This window comes from Pteropus medius, unplaced genomic scaffold, assembly GCF_902729225.1.
Source record: "Pteropus medius unplaced genomic scaffold, Ma_sr-lr_union100, whole genome shotgun sequence".
Classification (NCBI taxonomy): Eukaryota; Metazoa; Chordata; class Mammalia; order Chiroptera; family Pteropodidae; genus Pteropus; species Pteropus medius.
The window spans coordinates 32266809-32286555 of record NW_024354875.1 but is presented as its reverse complement, the minus strand read 5'-3'; the positions used below and the strand labels follow the sequence as shown (position 1 = coordinate 32286555).

Sequence of the window (19747 nt, the reverse complement as noted above, 5' to 3'; positions counted from 1 at the left end):
GTGTTTTACTTATTGTATGTGTTTATTGCCCATGAATGCAAGCTCCTTGAGGGTGGGAATTTTTGCTGATTTGTTCCTTGATATACTCCAAACAACTAGAACCGTGTCTGGCATACAGCAAACCCTCAATAAATAGCCTTAAGAGTTAATAAATTAAAGTTAAAGAAATTAAGGAAACACTCTTAAAGAAAGTAAGGGTATTTATCTTATTTCTACTTATCTACTTAGTCAGTATAATAAGCTATCTTATTGGAGGCACGAAAGAAGATTACATATGCTTTTTTGGCGGGTTTTAATCAACTACCTAAAAGTTACCTCCACCCCCACCCCTTCAAATTAGCAGTTAAAATCCAAGAAGGAAAGCCTTGATATTTTGGAGTTGAAAGAGACCTTAGAAACCAGTTAAAACTGAGCTGTGAGACTTTAGAACCCCCAAGGAGCTTGTTGAACATGCAGATTCAGGCCCCACTCTACACCTACTGACTCAGAATCCCTATGTTCAAGTATTTGGTTGTTTAGAAGGGAAAAAATGACAAATTAATTAACAGTTATAATACAGTACTAGAGGTGTGATCTGGATGCTGCTGGACCCCAAAAATGGTGCATCTAAATGCAGGTGTACTTGAGCTAAATTCTAAAGTTTAAGCAGAAATGTGTTGCTAGATGAAGATCAGCAGTGGTACATGCATTTCACACAGAGAATAGTCTCTGAAATCTATAGGTGCTATGGCCTGAGGGAAGGATGTCTGCCACTGATTTGAGAGGCAGGTTGAGGTTCAAAATATAAAGAGCTTTGTGTTCTAAAATAAAGCATTTAAATTTTATCTTACAAACTTGGGGATGACATTAAAGACTTGGGCAAATAAAAATCAGAATCATATTTAAATTTTAGAAATATCTGGTGAATGAATGGGCTGCAGTTGGGGGCAAATTAGAGGCAAGGAGATAAAGGAAAAGGCTATCGTAGTACAGAAGGGGACAAGCGATGTGGGCCTGACTGGAAAGTCACCCAGAAGGCAGTATCTGCAGTATCTACAGCATCTATGGTGGCTGTGTATGGGATGAGTAAGATGGAGAAGTCCAGGAATTACCTTTTCTTCCCTTCCCTCAGGTTTCTGGCCTAGGACCCTGGATGAATGCTGGAGTTAGTAACCCAAAGAAAAGAGGAAGAGCAGATTTTCGGGGCAAAGATGATGAACTCCATTTTGGGCATACTGACATTGCAATGGTTCTCAAAGTGTGATTCTTCACTCTAGCATCACTTGGAAACTGATGAGAAATATATTGGGAGTTGAGTGGAGCTCAACTATATTTCAACAAGCCCTCCTGGTGATTCTAATGCACACTGAAGTTTGGAACCATTATTGACAGCCTAATCTCTAGCTTTAAAACTTTGGGGAATGAATAGATATTTAGATAGACAGATGGATGATAGATAGATAGATAGATAGATAGATAGATAGATAGATAGATAGATAGATAGATAGATAGATGATAGATCGATCAATCGATCAGAAAGGAGTGGCAGCTGAAGCCATAGGCTCTCAACTAAAACACCTGCTAAGGCCACATGCTAAGTTACATCCAGAGCTGAAGTTACCATTCCTTACACAGTCTTGTGTTCCTGCCTCTGCACTACTTGGAAATGTCTCTTAAGAGAGCCTCTTATTGCAGATAAAGGAAAAATATAATAACCTTATTTGTTGTATCTTAATATAACGAATTATCCTTAAAACTCTGACTGCAATTCATTATTAGAGTCCTTATGTTCTCATAAATTTGTCAATAGTCATGAAGCCAAGTTGATCACCTTTGCTGCTATCATGGCATGAAAGTTCTATTATTTCCCACATGCACACGTTTTCTAATAACCTGTTTTTAAAAGATGGTAAACTGAACATGCATCATCTATTTTTATTGCCTCGCTTGTAGATTAAGGTATGAACCCATAAGATCAGAGAAACTAGGAGAGGAGACCAAGGCAAGTTGGGGGGAAGATTGGAAGCTGAAAAGCAGATGATGGGACATAAATGGCTTAGTGGAACCAAGAAAACAGTCCTGTTCAGGAAGTGGATAGCAGTGAGAATTTCTGGGAGCCAAGTGGTGGCACCAGGCTTCTCTAGATGTAAGGATGAAGTTGAGCTTAAATAAAGAAGAGTGGTTGAAAATCTGTTTTTAGACACAGCTAAGTCCCTGGATCTCACACTCTAAAAATTGGAATGACTGCCCCTCAACCCTTCTGGCAAAGGAATTATTCTCAGGAGAGAATAAAAGAGGTCTCTGACTGGAGAACACCGGAAAGAGTTGAGAGTGGAGTACTACGATAAATACAGGGGATTAAGTGAACAGTTACATACTTGAGTGCTGAGATCCACTCCCCAATTCCAGCCCTCCCACTTAGCTTCCAGAATGTTGGCAGAAAGGCCTTCACCTTTCAAGCAGGAGATTAGTAGAACCTGCTCTGGGCACTCTGAACAATCTAGGAAAAATGACCTAAAGATAGTGACAAGAGATTCTCTAGGATAATGGCCCAATCAGATTGCTTCACGGTTTAGAGCTGACTCATAGCAACCTGCTCCCCACCTCACTTGTGCAGAGCTTCCACTGTTTGTCTTGTTTTTACTTTGATTTTGAAATAATTTTATGCTTACAGAAAATAGTACAAAGGTAAACAAAAGTACAGATAGTTCCAATACATCCTTTGGCCAGCTTACCCTAATGTTAACATTTTAGACAATCATGATTTTATCATCAAAACTAGGATATCAACATTAGTAGAGTACTACTAACTGAAGTATGGATCTTATTTGAATTTCACCAGTTATCCACTAATGCCCTTTTCTCTGCTCTAGGATCCAGCCTAGTATTCCTTAATGTGATTAGTTAAATATTCTTAGTCTTCTACAATCTTGTGATAGTTTCTTGGTCTTTCCTTATCTTTCATGAGCCCCCTGGGCTTTTAAAATCCCCTACTCTTATTTAGAAGCAAACAACGATGTATTTCCAGATATCTGAGAAAGCCTCTTATATGAAAGATAAATATCAAATAAAAGAAAGAAACTTAGAGGAAACAGAATATACAGTGAAGAAAATTTCTAGAAAACTATTAATAATATACTCAAAAAATACTGCAACCATGCAATAAGAACAAAATGCTATTTTTAAAAATTTTCAGGAAACAAAACAGATTCTTAGAGATTAAAAATATTATAACAGAAATGACAACCTCAATTGGAAGGGCAGATAATAAACTTGAGGGTTTCTCTCAGAAAGGAGAGCAAAACAACAAAGTCCGGAGGGAACCTGGGCATTAAAAAACCAACCAAAAAAAAGAACATGATATTAACATGTGATATGTTTTATGAAGTGAGTACAGAACACAGGGAGAGAGTACAGTGGGAGGTAGAGTGTGTGGGTTGTAGAGGGAGGGTCGGGAAATCCCTCTGATGAAGCTAAGACCTCAAGAACAAGCAAAAATTAGCTAATGAAGACCTGGGGAAGAGCAGTTCAAGAGTGAGGAAAGGCCTTAGGGAATTAGAGCACCTGAAAAGAAGGCCAGTAGACAGGAGTGGAGGACTGGAGAGTTGGGGGTGATAGATAAGGCCAGTGGGCTGTGGAGATCAGGATTGTCATGGTAGTGCAATGGGAAGCCAAGGAAAGGTTTTAAGGGGAAATGAAATGATCCAATACACTTTAAAAAAAACCACTTGACTGCAATGAATTGGAGGAAGCAGTTTAATGACTGTACAACAGACGCTCTCATCTAATGGATGTATCAGAATTTACTTAATTATTCCTCTATTTTATTGGACATTTAGGGTGTTTCCAGTTTCCTGAATTATAATATAAGCGACACTGTACTAGACACCCTTGAAACTAAGTCTTTGTTTGCATCTCTGGCTATTTTCTGAATACAGACTTTTAGAAATAGAGTTAAATAACTGAGTAAAAAGTGTGAAATTTTCTGGCTATTTTAAAAAAATTGTTCTTAAAAGATAAAAATTTTTTAAATTTCTTTTTTAAAATAAATTCATTTATTTAAATTAGTTTCAAGTATACAGTACATTGGTTAGACATCTATATTGTTCATAAAACGATCCCCCCAATTGCTCCCTCCCTCCCCTGGCCATCATATTAATGCTAACTGCATTCCCTGATTTGATCATTAATTACGAAAAATCTACTTCACAAAATGAGTATTTCCCCACCTATTCAGTTAAATGATATCCATAGATTATCTAATTCAAAAAAAAATTAAAAGTTACCCACTTATTTGTTTTTTTAAAAAACGGTAAGCACTTAAGTCAGCAAAATCAACACTGTCCAACTTCTTGGCTGAGATGAGCCACATTTTAAAACAATCAACATGCCAGCAAGCAGGCTGTGCTTCTGAATCAAATGACTACACATTTGGGATATCTTAAAATAACTTCAATGTAATGTACTCTCTTATGGGTATATCTATTTGTGGTTTAACTTTTTTATAACAACATTTTTTTTGTTGTTATAAATATATTCACAAATCTGAAAAAAATGCTTTGTCAGACCCTGATCCCTGATCCCAATGATGCATGCGCCCGTAGTCGTGTTCTGCCAAGCAGAGCTCCTGTTTTGCTATCCGTTCTCTCTTCTCATCTCTCACATGTGGCCTCTTTCACACGCACATTTACCTCTTTTGTTTCTCATCTTGGTGACTGGCTTCACTATACACAAGCTCCTTCAATGCTTTACCTACTTCCTCCCACTCACATTCTGTCTCTGTGTATACGTACCTCCTCATCTACAAGTTCTTCCATACTTATTTTCTTTTCAACTGATGTGATCCTTTCCTCCTTTCTCTCTCACACTCCTTCGCTCCCACTTTTGTCTGCCCTCGGACTCCTTGGCCCTCTCACCTCTCCTCTCACGCACTCCAACAACTGCTGTCCTGGTCCTAGTTCTGGAAAGGGCTGTTGGTCAGGAAATCTGCCAAGGTGGCTGAGAAGATAATTGGGGCAAGGGTGGGGGTGCAGATGCGTGGATGCTGGGCATGAGGAGACCAGGTGGCCAGCCAGGGTTTCCCAGGCCTCCGTGGCAGGAGGGGGTGGGCTGAACTAAAGGATGGGGCCGCCAAAGCAGAGGACAGGCCGAGTCCTGCTGCTCGACAGCAGGAGCGCACACAGAAACGCTCTGTGGTCTGAGAGTTGCCAGTTGGACATACTGACCTAGACAACCAATTAAGGCATGTTCAAGGTCTACTGAACAGAACAGCCTTTTAAACTAGGCTAAACCCCCTGTTAGAGTTGCTGATTTTTCTCTCTCTAAATTTTCTAGATTTATAGTCCAAGTAAGAACTGGAAGACAAATCAGACAAGGGTACTGAAAAATCTGACATACACTGAACATTATAGTTAATGTACTTTTGGAAACAAACCAGGTATGTGGTGAACATTGAGGCATCTAGTAGTTATGCTTAATGGGAATTTGTATTGGGAAGGAATTTAAGATCAAGGTCAGAAATGATTAATATGCATGCAGGAAGTCATCAACATTTAAGCATAAGCAATATGAGTCTCATTAAATCTTCAATCACTTCCTATTGCCTGAAGGAATTGGTGATAGTCTAATGATTAAAGCAGTAACATTAAAGTAGAAAACAACATTAGAAAATTATTCTGACCCTTATAAAAGAAGCTAGCGCAAGTACTAATCCACCTAGAATGACTTTGTAAGACTCCTGGGCAGCTGTGATTTTATTTTTTTTAATGTGCCCTGTCTCCTTGTCCCCTGAGTTAAAAGGCTTTGTTGAAAAGTGACTAGTGAAAGAAACATCCAAGGGCTTTCATTTTTTTAATCTAAGTAATTGATAATCTTTCTCACACTTCTCAACAGGCAATCATACTGCTATCTAGCTGTCTGTTGTGTCTCACACTTACTCACTGTGTCACCTGAGAACAGCACCTCCCTAACGCCCCAGCCTTCTGCTGTATCGCTCACTCACTTTTCGGACTGCAGCAGCCCTGCGCTCAGCAATGCCCTGAACAGCTGCTATTCAGAGCAGAAAGTAGGAGAGAAATGACAAGACCACAGAGAGGAGCTGTCTTTTGCAATAGCAATTCCTAGAGGGGCTGGTTTTTAGCAGTTGGCGCAGAGTATGGCGAGGGTGTTCTTTTTATCCCTGACCTATTTCTGTTTGATCTTATAGGAAAATCATAATCTCACTGATGACAGAGACAGGATATGTGATGCCCCAAATTCAGAATTATCACAATGCTGAATAGAAGAATAAGCAAAAGTGTGAAATATAGGCTCCAAATGTGAGAGATAAAAGGATTTTGAAAGTTAATTTTTCTAAGTTAATATTTTGGTAATTAACAAGCTTTGTTTTATGGATGGGTAGAAACTTTTAAAAATCACGATCGTATTACTAGTAGCCCTCCTTAAGGGGGAAAATCATTTAAAAATGTCTATGGTGAGACCATGGGTAACTTTTACTTTCTTCTTTATACATTTCTATAATGTCATAATAGTATCACTATGAATAGTTATCAAGGGCTTATTTTGTGTTGTGCACTGTGCTAAAAGCTGTTATAGCAGCCAGCCTCCAAGATGGTCTCCAATGACCCAGCCTCCTGCCATTCACACACCCTGGTCTCCCACGCTGTGCTGGTCTGTGTGATTCATAGCACATGGCAAGGAAGTCAATTCTGAGGCTAGGTTAAAAAAGATTGTTCTCTGTTGTGGGTACTCTGGTTCTCTCTCTCTCACACAGGTGGCAAGAAAGTGAAGTCTCCACAAGGAACTGAGGCCTGCCAAAAGCCATGGGCATGAGCTTGGAAGAGGGTCTTCCAGCCTCAGTCAAAGCTTGAGATGACTGCAGCTCCAGCCAACAGCTCGACTGTAACTTCATGAGAGACCATGAGCCAGAGGCGCCCAGCTAAGCCATGTCCAAATACCTGACCCTCAGAAACTGTGACATAGTAAGTGTTTGCTGTTTGAGGAAATTTGTTACACAGCGATAGGTAACTGATACAGCTGCACAGGCATTATTTCTTTAATTCTCATAATAACCCACTAAGGTAGTTATTGTCTGGTCCCCATTTTAAAAGTGAAGAAATCAAAGCTTAAATAGGTTAACTAACATGTTCAAGGTTGTGCAACTGGTAAGCAGCAGCATCAAGATTCAAACCCAAAGAAGCCTGTCTTGAGAATCCACAATCGTAGACACTGTTATATAGCCTTTGTAATACTTCTATAATCAGAAAATATATTTTTTTAAGTATTTTCATTCCTAGAAAAAGAAATTGCCACTCTTCCTTCACTCTTTTCTCAGAGGTAGAGACACGTTCCCCACTGCCAAGGGGAACTTCCCCCCTTCTTCTCCTCCTGTTCCTTCCCACCTCTCAGGTCTGCCCTCTCTCCCCGAAGACCCTGATCTCCAGGACTTCCAGTGGTCCTTATTCTTTACCAATTTCCTTTCTTCCCTCTGCTTGTAAAAATAGCCAGGGCCTCTATTTAAAAACAAATAAAACATACATCCACACAAAACTTGTACATAAATGTTCACAGCAGCATTATTCATAAAAGCCAAAAAGTGGAACTAACCCAAATGTCCAACAATTGGTGAACAGATAAACAAAATGTGATGTATCCGTACAATGAAATCTTATTTGGCAATAAAAGGGGATGAAGTACTGATACATCCTACAACATGGATGAACCTTGAAAAAATCATGCTAAGTAAAAGGAGGCAGTCACAAAAGACCACATATTGTGTGAGTCTATTTATCTGAAATGTCCAGAATAGGAAACCTATAGAGACAGAAAGTAGATTAGTAGTTACTGAGGACTAGTGGGGATGGGGGTTTGGAGAGTGACTGTTAATGGGTAAAAGGTTTATTTTGAGGGCGATGAAATATAAAATTGATTGTGGTAGTGGTTGCACAACTCTGTGAATATACTAAATACCATTGAATTGTACACTTTAAATAAGTGAATTGTATGGTCTATGAATTACATCTCAATAAAGTTGTTATTTAAAAAGAACCAAAAACCCAGACACTTCTCACCACCATCACTTTTCATCCATTTCTTCCACTGCTAAAATTTTGGTCTAAGTCATTAGGCTTTCCTAGTGGCCAAATTCACTGACCTTTATGGAATCATCCTGAAACTTCCTCCTGAGACTCTTCCTGACTAGGCTATCCGTTTCTGCTAACCCCTTCTCTTCTGCTTTGGCAGCTCCTCTCCTTCCTTGGGTCCCCTTTCCAACTACCGGGTCCTGATTATTTTACTTCTGTATCATTGTATCCATCTCTCCCTTCTCATCCTGTAGTCATGGCACCAATTCAAGCCCCTATCACTTTGTTTCTGCCACCACCTCCTAACTGACTACAATGGTTTTCCCTGTCCAATACCTCCAGAATATCACCACCAGCAGATTAAAATGGAGACACCATTTCACTTTTTTGTCAAAAACTTCAGCAGTTTCTGCTGCTTATAAGATAAACTCTAAACTGGCCTTCAAGGTTTTCCATGACCTGACCCTAACTTGTGTTATTAATCTTCATTTCCTAAAACTCCCCCACACAAACTCTCAGGTCCAGCCAAACCCACTATTCCAGAACCCTCTAAACATGTCTTGACTTTTCCTATATCCACATGGTTTTCCCACCATTGCCGTGCCTAATCCCCTTAGGAATGTCACCTCCCCCACTGCTCAGCCTCTCTGCTGACCATCTTACTCAGCCTTCAAGGCCCAATTCAACTCTCATTTCTTCTGTGATCACTCCAGCCCCAAATTATCTTTCCTTCCTCTTATTCTCAGAGCACTATTATACTGTTTTGCATTGTTATATGTATGAGGCTTCTTTCTCCAATTAAACTAAAAACTATAGAACTCAGTTCAGAAGACTCCAGCCTGCTACCCCCAAACCTTTCAGTTCTCTCTCTTCATTCCCACTATACCTGTTCTTTGATCTTGCTGATAATTCTCATCTTAGGACAACTCCTCCCCCTCCCAAACTATCAGCCTCTTCTCTTTTTAATCCTATATTCTAGATTACTCATTGTAATAATAATAGACCCAGAAACAGCAATATACACAAGGTCCATGTCCTTGGGAAACTTCCAGCGTAGAGTCGACTCAAGAATTAATTAATTTAATGCCCCTGTTGCCAAACCCCACTTCTCTTACTCCCTCATCTTTCCTGAGCATCCATCTGGAAAATTCCAATCAATCCAACTACCTACCCTCATTCTTTTACACACACAAGATGATGCCCATTTGGAGAAAATCACACAGTAGCAATGAATGGGGCCACTACAAACATACTGTCTCTAATTTCACTTGGATCTCAGCAGTGTAGGACAATTCTTCTATTATCCCTTATCAGTTTTCTCTCCGATTTCCCGATGCCCTACCTCGTTTTATCTCTAATCTCTGCAAAAATGTACAGAAAGAAATAGAAATCGTTGGGGAATGAAGGGTTTCTTCAATTTGCTGTCCTTTCTCCCACCTGAAAATCTATCATTTGCATGCACATCTATCATTTCCTCCAACCCTAAGGGAGTAGGAGTCTGGAATCTTCACCACTTCTCACACACATGCCTCAGCTGTCCCATTCAGGTGGTCCCTAAGTCTTGTATATTCTACTGCTGAAAGTAGCTATCTCCAACCTCCCCTCTGGCTACTTCCTAGCTCTCACTCTGGTTACCTGCCATATGACATGGCAGAGGCCCAGAAAGCTCTCACTACTCTCCCTGCCCTTGGACAAGAGGCTGTCTCTGCCTCTAGACTCTTTCATCTCACCAGGCCCTCCTTGCACAGGAGGACTCAGCTCAGTCTTCTCCTCCTGTGATGATCCCATTGCACTGGTTGCTTACCTCTGTGCATCTATCCTACTCTATTGTAATAACTGATTTACATGTCTGATTTCCATAAAGGACTATGAACTCATGGAGAACAAGAACTGAGTATTCCAAGTCGAGTGCAGTTTTAATGGCACATCCTCCACCACCTAGGTGCTTTTCGTGTTTCTCTAACACTGGGGTCAGGTCTTGCTCTCCATTAATTCATGCACGATTGCTTTGTGATGAGAAAATGCAGTTTACACGATTTTTCTTTCTAGAACTTACTGAGGTTTTTAGTGGTATAACTTATCAAGTTTTATCCTACTTCATGTATATTTGTAAAAAAAACTTTAATACAAGGTATAAAACTTAATATTAAATCAAAATTACTAATTACAACATTCTGAACTTCAGAAACCTTAGTATGACTACTTGAACTGCTGAATTAGAATAATGCTAAAGTTTACCACTATGATTGTGGTTTTACTCATTTTTTCCTTTTATTTCTAACCGCTTTTGCTTATGTATTTTAACATGTTATTTGATTTATAAAGATTCATTGTTAATAACTTTATTGTATCATCATGAACTAGCCACTTTTCATTCATTCATTCAAAAATCTTTATTGAATGCTTATCATATGCCAGGCATTATTCTAGGTGCTTGGTATATACTAGGAAACAACACGAATGAAAATTCTTCTCCTTGTGAAGAATGTGTTAAGTACTGTCACTAGGGCCTTATAGGACATTATAAGGACTTTGGCTTTTACTCTGAGTGAAATCAGTTTTGAGCAAAAGAATGACATGATCTGACCTACATTTTTCAAAGATCAGTCTGGCTGCTGTGTTGAGAACTGAATAAATGAAGGCAAGGGTAGAAACAGAAAGACCAGTAGTGAGTTATTGCCATAATCCAGGTAAGATATGTCAGTGGCTCAACTCAGGGTGGTGATAGTGTGGGTGACAAATGTCTACATCCTAGGTATACATTAAAGCTAGATTCAACAGGATTTGACAGATTAGATACAGAGTGAGAGAAAGGAATTGGGGGGCGATTTGAAGGTTTATGGTCTGAGAAACTGACAGGACAAACTTACCATCAACTAAACTAGGGAAGTGTTTGGAGAGGAGCAAATTTTAGGGAAGAGATTAGAAGTCCAGTTTTGGAGTTTTGAACATGTTGATTTTGAGGATGTTTATTAGACAGCGAAGTGGCAATATTCGGTAGGCACTTGGATGTATGGGTCTGAAATTTAGGAGAAAAGTCTTGGCTGGGGGATTTAGTATGGGAATCAACAGCTTAATGGATGATGTTTAGAGTCATGGGACTGATGAGATCATTAAGGGGACAGTGAGTGTAGAGAGAGAAAAGGTCCATTAACCTCTTTGTTCTAACCGATGTTTTTCGCCCTCAATACTATTCTGTCCAATATTAATATTGCTACTTTGCTTTTCTCCATGGATATTTCTCTATTAACAAATTTGACCTTGGGTTAACTTTCTACCTCAGTTCTCCCTGAAACCTGATAAAGGTGGAATGTCAGCTATGATACTAAGTAATATCACTTAGGATAAAAATAACTCCAGATTGATAAAAATTCATCTAAACTATGAAATAATTATAAATACCTAGTGAAAAGCCATACTTTGTTGGGTGAGGTGACTCCAAGTTTTGCAGGAGACATTTTATTACTGCTTGCATTTACTCCCTACAAGTGATTTTTTAGGTTTTCCACTGAAATAGTAGGATTATATACTGTTGCAGTTACTATTGCTGTGTAACAAGTTATCCAAAAATCCAACAGTGTAAAAAAAAAAAAAACCCTAATAATTTTATGATGGTCATGGATTGTTTGGGTCAGGAGTTCGGAAATGAATGTCTGAGGCAACATGATCTCTGAGGTCTTTAGTCAGGAAGACCTGAAGGCTGGGGATGACTCGATGGCTGAGGGCTGGAATCAAGTAAAGGCTCATTCATTCGCATGTCTGGTGCCTGCAATGAATGGCTCAAAGACTAGGTCTCCTGACTGGACCACCTTCAAGTAGCCTCTCCACGTGGCTTGGCTTCTTCACAACATGGCAGCCCCAGGGTAGTTGGGTTTCTTACATGGTACCTCATGGCTGTTCCAGTGAAGAAGGCAGAAGCTGCATCCCCTTTTATGACAGCCTTGAAAGTCACACAGCATCACCTCCTCCATTCTCTTTCAGTTGAAGCTGTCATTAGCCTACATTCAAGGAGAGGGGATACAGATCCAACCTCTTGATGGGAGGAGTATCAACTTTGCTATTCTAAGGGAGATGCTATTTTTATTCAATCACATCTTACTTTGAGAAATTAATAAAAAAGCCAGGCATATTTTCCTTCAGGAAGGTGCTCATATAGACAAAATGTTGCACATATTTGGGGAGTTCATTCTCCCTTTCCCACTGCATTCGGAAAACAGCCTTACGATGTCACCATTCATTGATACATCCCACCAAGAGGGATTCCGCGTTCCTTCCCCTGAATCTGGGCTGCCTTGTGATTGCTTTAACCAGTGGAGAACTGCGAAAAGGAAAGTGACATTTCTAATGCAAGGCACTTTCATAAGTTCTCTCACTTAATTTTCTTTTGACTTAGATAATTTTATACCCTCTACTTTTTTTTCTAACAGATGAAGAAAGTGAAATTCAGAAAGATTAAGTTGTTTTCAATAGACTTAATTTTTAGAGCAGTTTTAGGTTCATAGCAAAATTGAGTGGAAAATTAAGTTACTTTAATTCATGTGATAAGATGTAGAAGGAGGATCCAAAATCAGATCTTTACCCAGTTGCCTTTTCATCTTATATACAATCACCCTTGGGATAATAAGAAGCATATTTATTCTTAGCACAAGATCTGACATCTCATTTCTCTAATATGAATAATACTTTGGGACTCAACTTACAACAAACTCTGGAGTATGTTCAATCCTTTTTTACCCTACAATCTACTCTAAGTTGTAAGAGGAATTCTCTAAATTCATTTTTTAAAATGCTACTTCCATCAATAGCTTTTGCTCTTCTATCTTGAATCTTATAATCCTGTTTTAGAATTATATTTCAATACTGCATGAACCTTTCATACACTTTCAGAAAATTAAAGAAGTAGATACAAAATTAAAAATAAATCTATTTGATTCTAAACAATCTATTGGTCACTTTTGGAGGATAAATCCGTTACAGTAGTACCCCTTATCTGTGGGAGACATGTTCCAAGATCCCCAATGGATACCTGAAACTGTGAATAGTACCAAACCCTATATATACTATGTTTTTCCCTACATACATACCGATGATAAAGTTTAATTTATAAATTAGGCACAGTAAGAGGTTAACACAACTAAAAATAAAACAGAACAATTATAAGATATGTGGTTTCTCTCCCCACCTCACCCCCTTTCTCTGATAACAGGTCTAATACATTTAGTAGCCTCACTGCTAAGTGACTACTGGGTGGGTAGTGTAGAATGTGTATATTCTGGACAAAGGGATGACTCACATCCTGGCGGGACAGAGTAGGATGATGGGAGATTTCATAATGCTATTCAGAACTTCATGTAATTTAAAGCTTATGAATTATTTATTTCTGGAATTTTCCATTTAACATTTTGGACCATAACTGACCAAGGGTAACTGAAACCACAGATAAGGGAGAACAACTGTACTTTAAAAATTGGTAAATAAAGAGAACAAATCAAGCATTTAATTTTCCTTTCCAAGATGAGGTCTTGGAATCAAATATTTGATGAGAAAATTTCTCTCTGTAGACATTTTCTAACTAATGAATGAAGGAGGTATAATCAAATTAAAATATTATCATTTTGCTAACTACTAATGAATTAAAGGAGCCAGGTAATAATCACCAATAACCACTAACATCACAAAAAGCAACACCTTTTGAAGTATTCTTGACAAAAAAAGTCTAACCTAAATCAAACCAGGCCTTAGATCTGTCAGTTTACAGAGGAACATTTTTTAAATGACCCCATTGGACATATAATCAGCAGAATCCAGAATATGGAATGTTCCATAGGGCAGATTAACTAACCAATTGCTTCAATAAATAAATTTCAGGCCGAGGGTGGAGGGTGGGCAAGAAAGAAGGAAAAATAAATGTATAGTTTAAAAAAAAAATAGCATCATCTTTTATCCATGTTGGCATAACTGGCACTAGAATTCCCTCTTGCTGTTAACAACTAGACAACTAGACAAAACATGAAGGAGCTATTTTTTGGCATTGGGTATTGAACAGTGCAGGACGGTGAACCTTGAGAGTGAACAAATACACAAGATGAGCCCAGTTTGGCCCCAGCATTCTGCCTGAGGAAACCATCCCAATTGTGGCATTGTAGGTGGAGCCAAAGCCATGCACAGTACCTCAGTGCTTAGTTAGGGAGGCAGAGAGCAGACACCTGGCTGTCGAAGCAGCTGGAATTTGTGTGGCAGGGTACTAGAAAAGAGGCACAAGATCACCAGACAATTGCTGCAGGCTGAGAGCTGAGTAGAGAGATTCCAGTGGTTGCAACACTGAAAGAAGTCACAGATCCAGCACAACCAGAGTAGACAGACTTCACTGGGCCCCACAGACATTCAACTGAGACCTTAGAAAGACCACACCTGAGGAGTAAGAACCATGCACTGGCAGAGCAAGGGTGGGCAAATAAAGACCTGTGAGCCAAATCTGGTTCACTGTCTATTTTTGTGAATAAAATTTTATTGGAACATAGCTATGCTCATTGATTTATATATTGTCTGTGCTGCTTTTGCACTATATTGGCAAGGTCGAGTAGTTGCAGTAGAGATTGTGCAGCCCACAAAAGCCTAAGATATTTACTATTTGTCCCTTTACAGAAAAAAATTGCTGATCTCTGCACTTGAGTAAGGGTTACACTCTAGGACTAACATTAAAATAAAGAATAAAACCAAGCCTGGCAGAATCAAAAAGATTTGCCAGTAATTTAACTGTCTGCCAGAACAAAACTCTTTAAAACATATTTTAAAGGAAAAAATATATTATCCACAAGGTATTATCCATTATGTAACATATACAATTACATATTAGATAACAAATGAAGAAGCATAAAAATGTGATCCACAATCAAGAAAAAAAAGAGCAGTCAAGAAAACAGAAACAGACCCTGAGATCACCCAGATGACAGAATTAATAATAAGGACTTTACAACAGCTATTATAAATAAGTATATTCAAGTACTTAAAGGAAAACATGGACATAACGAGTGAACTGGGAAATCTCAACAGAGAAATGGAAACTATAAGAAAAGAACCAAATGGAAATTCTAGAGCTGATAAGTACAATATATGAATAAAATAAAAAAGGCATCCTGTCATATTACTCAGCCATGAAAAACATGAAATCTTGCCATCTGCAACAACACAGATTGACTTAGAGGGTATTGTGCTGAGGGGAGCAAGTCAGACAAAGGAAGACAAATGCCATATGATTTTCACTTACAAGTGGAATCTAAAGATAAAAATAAACAAAACAGAAACAAACTCAGATACATTTCGATGGTTGCCAGATGGGAGGAGGGTTGGGGGGTGAAAAGGGGAAGGGATTAAAAAGTACAAATTGGTAGTTACAAAATAGTCGTGGGGATGTAAAGTATAGCATAAAGAATATAGTCAATAATATTGTAGTAACTATGTATGGTATCAGATGGGTACTATATAAATGTCCAATCACCATGTCATATACCTGTACGACATGTACAGGTATGCTAACTGTAACTGAAAAATAAAAAAATTATTTTAAAAAGACTCCCTTTCTTTTAGATATAAATAACAAATCTACAGTTGAAATTATGATAGCTGGGATATGCTTCAAAATAATCCAGCTTGGGGGAGGGAAAGTTGCTAGGGACAAAGATGAAACAGAAGTGGCCATAAATTGGTGATTGTTGTAACTAGGTGATGAGTATGTGGGAGTTTAATGTACTGTTTTCTCTACTTTTGTGTATGTTGGAAATTCTCTATACTCAAAAGCTTAAAAGGAAATCCAATCTCTACTAGAAAAAGTTGTTTTAACTCAAAAAATAAAATGTTCAAAGTTCTGCACACATATTATTCTCCTCCCATCTTTGCCAGATATGTTACATTGACTAAGATATGTAACACCTAACCTACATTTTCAAAGATTTCCAATACTTGGGGAAAGGGACCATTTCATAAAAACTGAATATTTAAGTAAATACCATTTTCTCTCTCCTCTCCTCTTTCCTCCCTCTCTCTCTCTCACTCTCTCTCTCTATATAAATATATATATATTAGTAAGTACTTTACACACTTAGACATACACATGGAGATATCAGCACTTGATTATGAAAAATAAAACTATTATTAAACTTGCTTTTTCCAAATAATATATGTTGTAGATATCATTCTATGTCAACAAATACAGGTGAATATCATTTTTTTTAAATGACTGCAGAGTATTCATGATTGAGGGTCTACATGTCCTGTACTATGCACTGAAATTTCATAATTTCAATGACAGACAGGAGCTGTGTTATAGAGCACTGTTTCAAATAGAGGAAAAACGTTAGGAGCAAACATGGCTTTAGGGAAACATCTGACTTCCGGGACTTTAGGGCCAAGATTTGATTAAGTATGTCTTAATTTACATAGTAACAAGCCATATTATAATACAGTTGAAAGATATCTATTAACAAATATCAATCATATGGCAAAAATTCATTTTCATTCTCTGGCTAGCAATATAAAACGGTTTAAGTCACAGGAGGCTCCTTATTAATATTAGCATTTTCCAAATCACACATGGACTGCATCCCCAAATTTAATTCTAAGTTGGTGTGGCAAAACTGAGGATACACTTCCTACATAAGCTATACAAGATAGTAAGGATCTCAGGTCAGTTGAGAAAAGTTTAAAGCACTTAATTCGTGATGTACAATAGCCCCTCCCCTACCTAGAGGTTAAATTTTTGAAAAACCACTATGGTAACCACCATAGATTCTCAGTGGAAGAATCAATGGCCTTAGAGTCATAAATAAACAGAAGCATTTATAAATATTTTTTACATTTGTTAAAATAAAAAATAAAATATTAGTGGCATTATATGCATCTTAAATTATAGTAATGAGTCTATATAAGTAATTTCCATTTACGGTTTTCATGGAAATCTTGAAGATGATCCTTTCTTATATTACAAATTATACAGACATTTTGCTTTGTTACAGAGTATATGCATAGTAAAGGACATTTTCCCCCTGGGTCTTGCCCCAGTCAAACATTTAATGCCTTTTGTATTTCTTTCTTTAAAAAAAATTTTTTTTAAGTAAAAAAAATAAAGTTACCGCTTTGGATAACAAAAAGGCTATCTGCTCAGTGTATGAAATTCAAACACATCAAGTACATAGAAAATAAAAATCAATCCAATCTCACCATCTAGTACACCAGCTATGAACATCTGGGTAAACATCATTTAGAGTTCTCTGTGCATACATACACATAAGAAAACAAAGATATGTAATTTTACATACGTGAGATACTGTTTTATACCCTGCCTTTTCAGTATATGTTAATAACTATTTAAGTCTACAGTACATCTATGTCATCTTTATTAATAGCTGCATAGCACTCCATGAACCATAATTTATTTAGCCATTCTCTTACCAGTGGACATTTCAGATTCTGTCCAATATTTCCAATTTTTATTATTATTATAACATTTCATTTTATTCATATATCTTTGCATGCTCATCTTGTTGTTCTCTTATACTAAATTCCTAAAAGCATAATTGTTAGGTAAAAGGTATATATATACCTTACATCTTGATACACATTGCCACATGGCCCTCTGAAAGGCCAAACTACTTCACACACACACCAACTGTGCCTTTCTTAGACTTTCTGCTGCACTTGCCAGCAGTCTGCTCCACCTCCTCGCACAGCTTCGGCTCCCTCCACGTGAATTGTGGAAGGACAACAGGATAACGCTTAGGTCTAAGTGTTTACTTCCACCAGCTTCCTTCCTCTCTCTCATGGCTATACAGCTTTAACTTCAAACACTTCTTTTTAGATTTCTTCCTTTCCTCCACTCTAACCTCTTTTTTTCTAATAATCTCCAGTAAATCTGACACACAATTCAAAATTACATTTCTATGGAGAGACCATGCCGCTCAGTGCAGAGGAATGAGCATTTAAAAAAAAAAAAAATCAAATTCATGTTCACATGCCCATTTTGCCCCTTACAATCTGTGTGAACTTAGTTATATTATTTAACCTTTCTGCCTCACTTTTCTCACCCGCGATCATGGAATAACGGCTAACTCATTTGGGTTTTTAAAGGTAGCTAGCATAGGTAAGGTCCTTAACACACCATCAAGTACTTAGAAGGCACTTAATAAATGGTGGCTATTGACTATGAAAATAATATTTACCTCGCAGGGCTGTTGACATCTAAGTAGTCAAACTATGTTAGTTCCCCTTTCCCCATCCTTGAAACAACTTCCTAGTTCTTTCCAACAAAGATTCAGAAACTAGTTCAAATCCAACAAATATTTTCTTAAGTCAGTTGCAAAAGCATTTGTACATTTACTAAAATCTCACCATGCACACAAAGATAACACTTACTGAGAGCTACCCAGACATAACTTCTCTTCTTCTTAACCTTAAATCACTGGAAGAAAACAGTCACATTTTGCAAGTTCCTCAAAAGACGTGTTGTATCGTTACAACAGACACAAGTTGCCTTCTCTACGGCAACGGGGTGTGCAAGCGCATTTCAGAGTTACCACGGTTTTATCGCTCCGCGGTCAGAATAAATAAGTTTGCAACGCTAATTATACAATTGAGGTAGGGGAAGAAAACTTCAGAAAACGTCCCAAACATCTCAAGGAGTGCCTGAGAATAGATGCCACGCAGTGTCGTGGTCTAGGCGAGTAACCAGTAAACAAATGTGTTGTTTGTTCCTGCGGCGTGTCAATGTGTCATCGAGTGTGCCTGAGCGTGTCCGGAGTATCTGAAAGTACATTCGTGTGCGCCGAGATGTCTGAGCGGGAATGTGTATCCTTTTGAACCCTAATGCACAGCTAGTAGGCAACGGTAAGAACCCCACGGTGCTGTCATCCACGTGCTTACCTCCACGGACGAGCAGGTGGACGCCGCTGGGCGCCGCCATGTTGGCGCAGGTCACGTGGCCGCAAATCCTCGCTCGCCGCCCCGCCCCTCCCTCCTGAGCTGTCCAGTCGCAGCCTTGCCGAAGACCGGAGGCGCCGAAGACCGGAGGCACCGAGACCGCCCGAGGGGAGCGCGCGTGCGCGCAGGGGGCTGACTGCGGGAGCTCCGGCGGCGGAACGGCTCTGTCCTCGGGGCCGGCGAGGGAACCCGCGGCCCGCTGAGCCGGCTACGGCCGCGAGAGGCGGGCTCCAGCCGCGGTTCGCGAGTTCGCGCTGAGCCCCCGCGCCCAGGTGGGATGGAAGAAGCCGGTCAGGTAAGCGTGGCATCCAGTATTTGTAGCATCAACATTTTGGTGCATGGAAACGTGAAGTTGGGAGGAAAAAATAAAGCACAATCTAGCGTTCAACATAGCACTTTGCATCGTTTGCCATTTTTTTTTTTTTTTTTTTTGGTAAATTATTTCTCTGGATTCAGTTGAAAGGTAAAATTTGGTTCAAAGTCACCACCTGCCCCTTGGTTGTTCCAGAATCTACGTTACTCAGCAGAGACTCCAGGCAAGACAGGATTTATATGCAGCTGCAAAATCTATACTGGGTACCCCAGTGGGTATGTTCAGGGGACTTATTCCCCAAGGACGCCTCCTGCTCAGCGGTATTAACTGGAGTCGTAATCCTAAATTTGACTTTTAAGAATGTGATGATAACGTCTGCCAATTGTGCTGCCAAAAGATGTAG

The 19747-nt window shown here is 38.9% G+C and overlaps 1 protein-coding gene across 2 annotated transcripts in view; it reads right to left on the bottom strand.

Moving 5' to 3' along the window:
• METAP1D (methionyl aminopeptidase type 1D, mitochondrial) overlaps nt 1-19087 on the bottom strand; it is a 67652-nt gene extending 48565 nt beyond the window's left edge. The window contains exon 1 of one of the 2 annotated variants that reach the window (XM_039855253.1): nt 18975-19087. In XM_039855253.1, coding sequence (XP_039711187.1) covers nt 18975-19014 — 40 coding nt within the window. In that variant the 5' untranslated portion in view covers nt 19015-19087. Of the gene's footprint in view, nt 1-18467; nt 18613-18974 lie in introns of those variants that run through there. The other variant, XM_039855256.1, reaches the window with a different exon arrangement.
• Between the last annotated feature and the right edge of the window lie 660 nt (nt 19088-19747).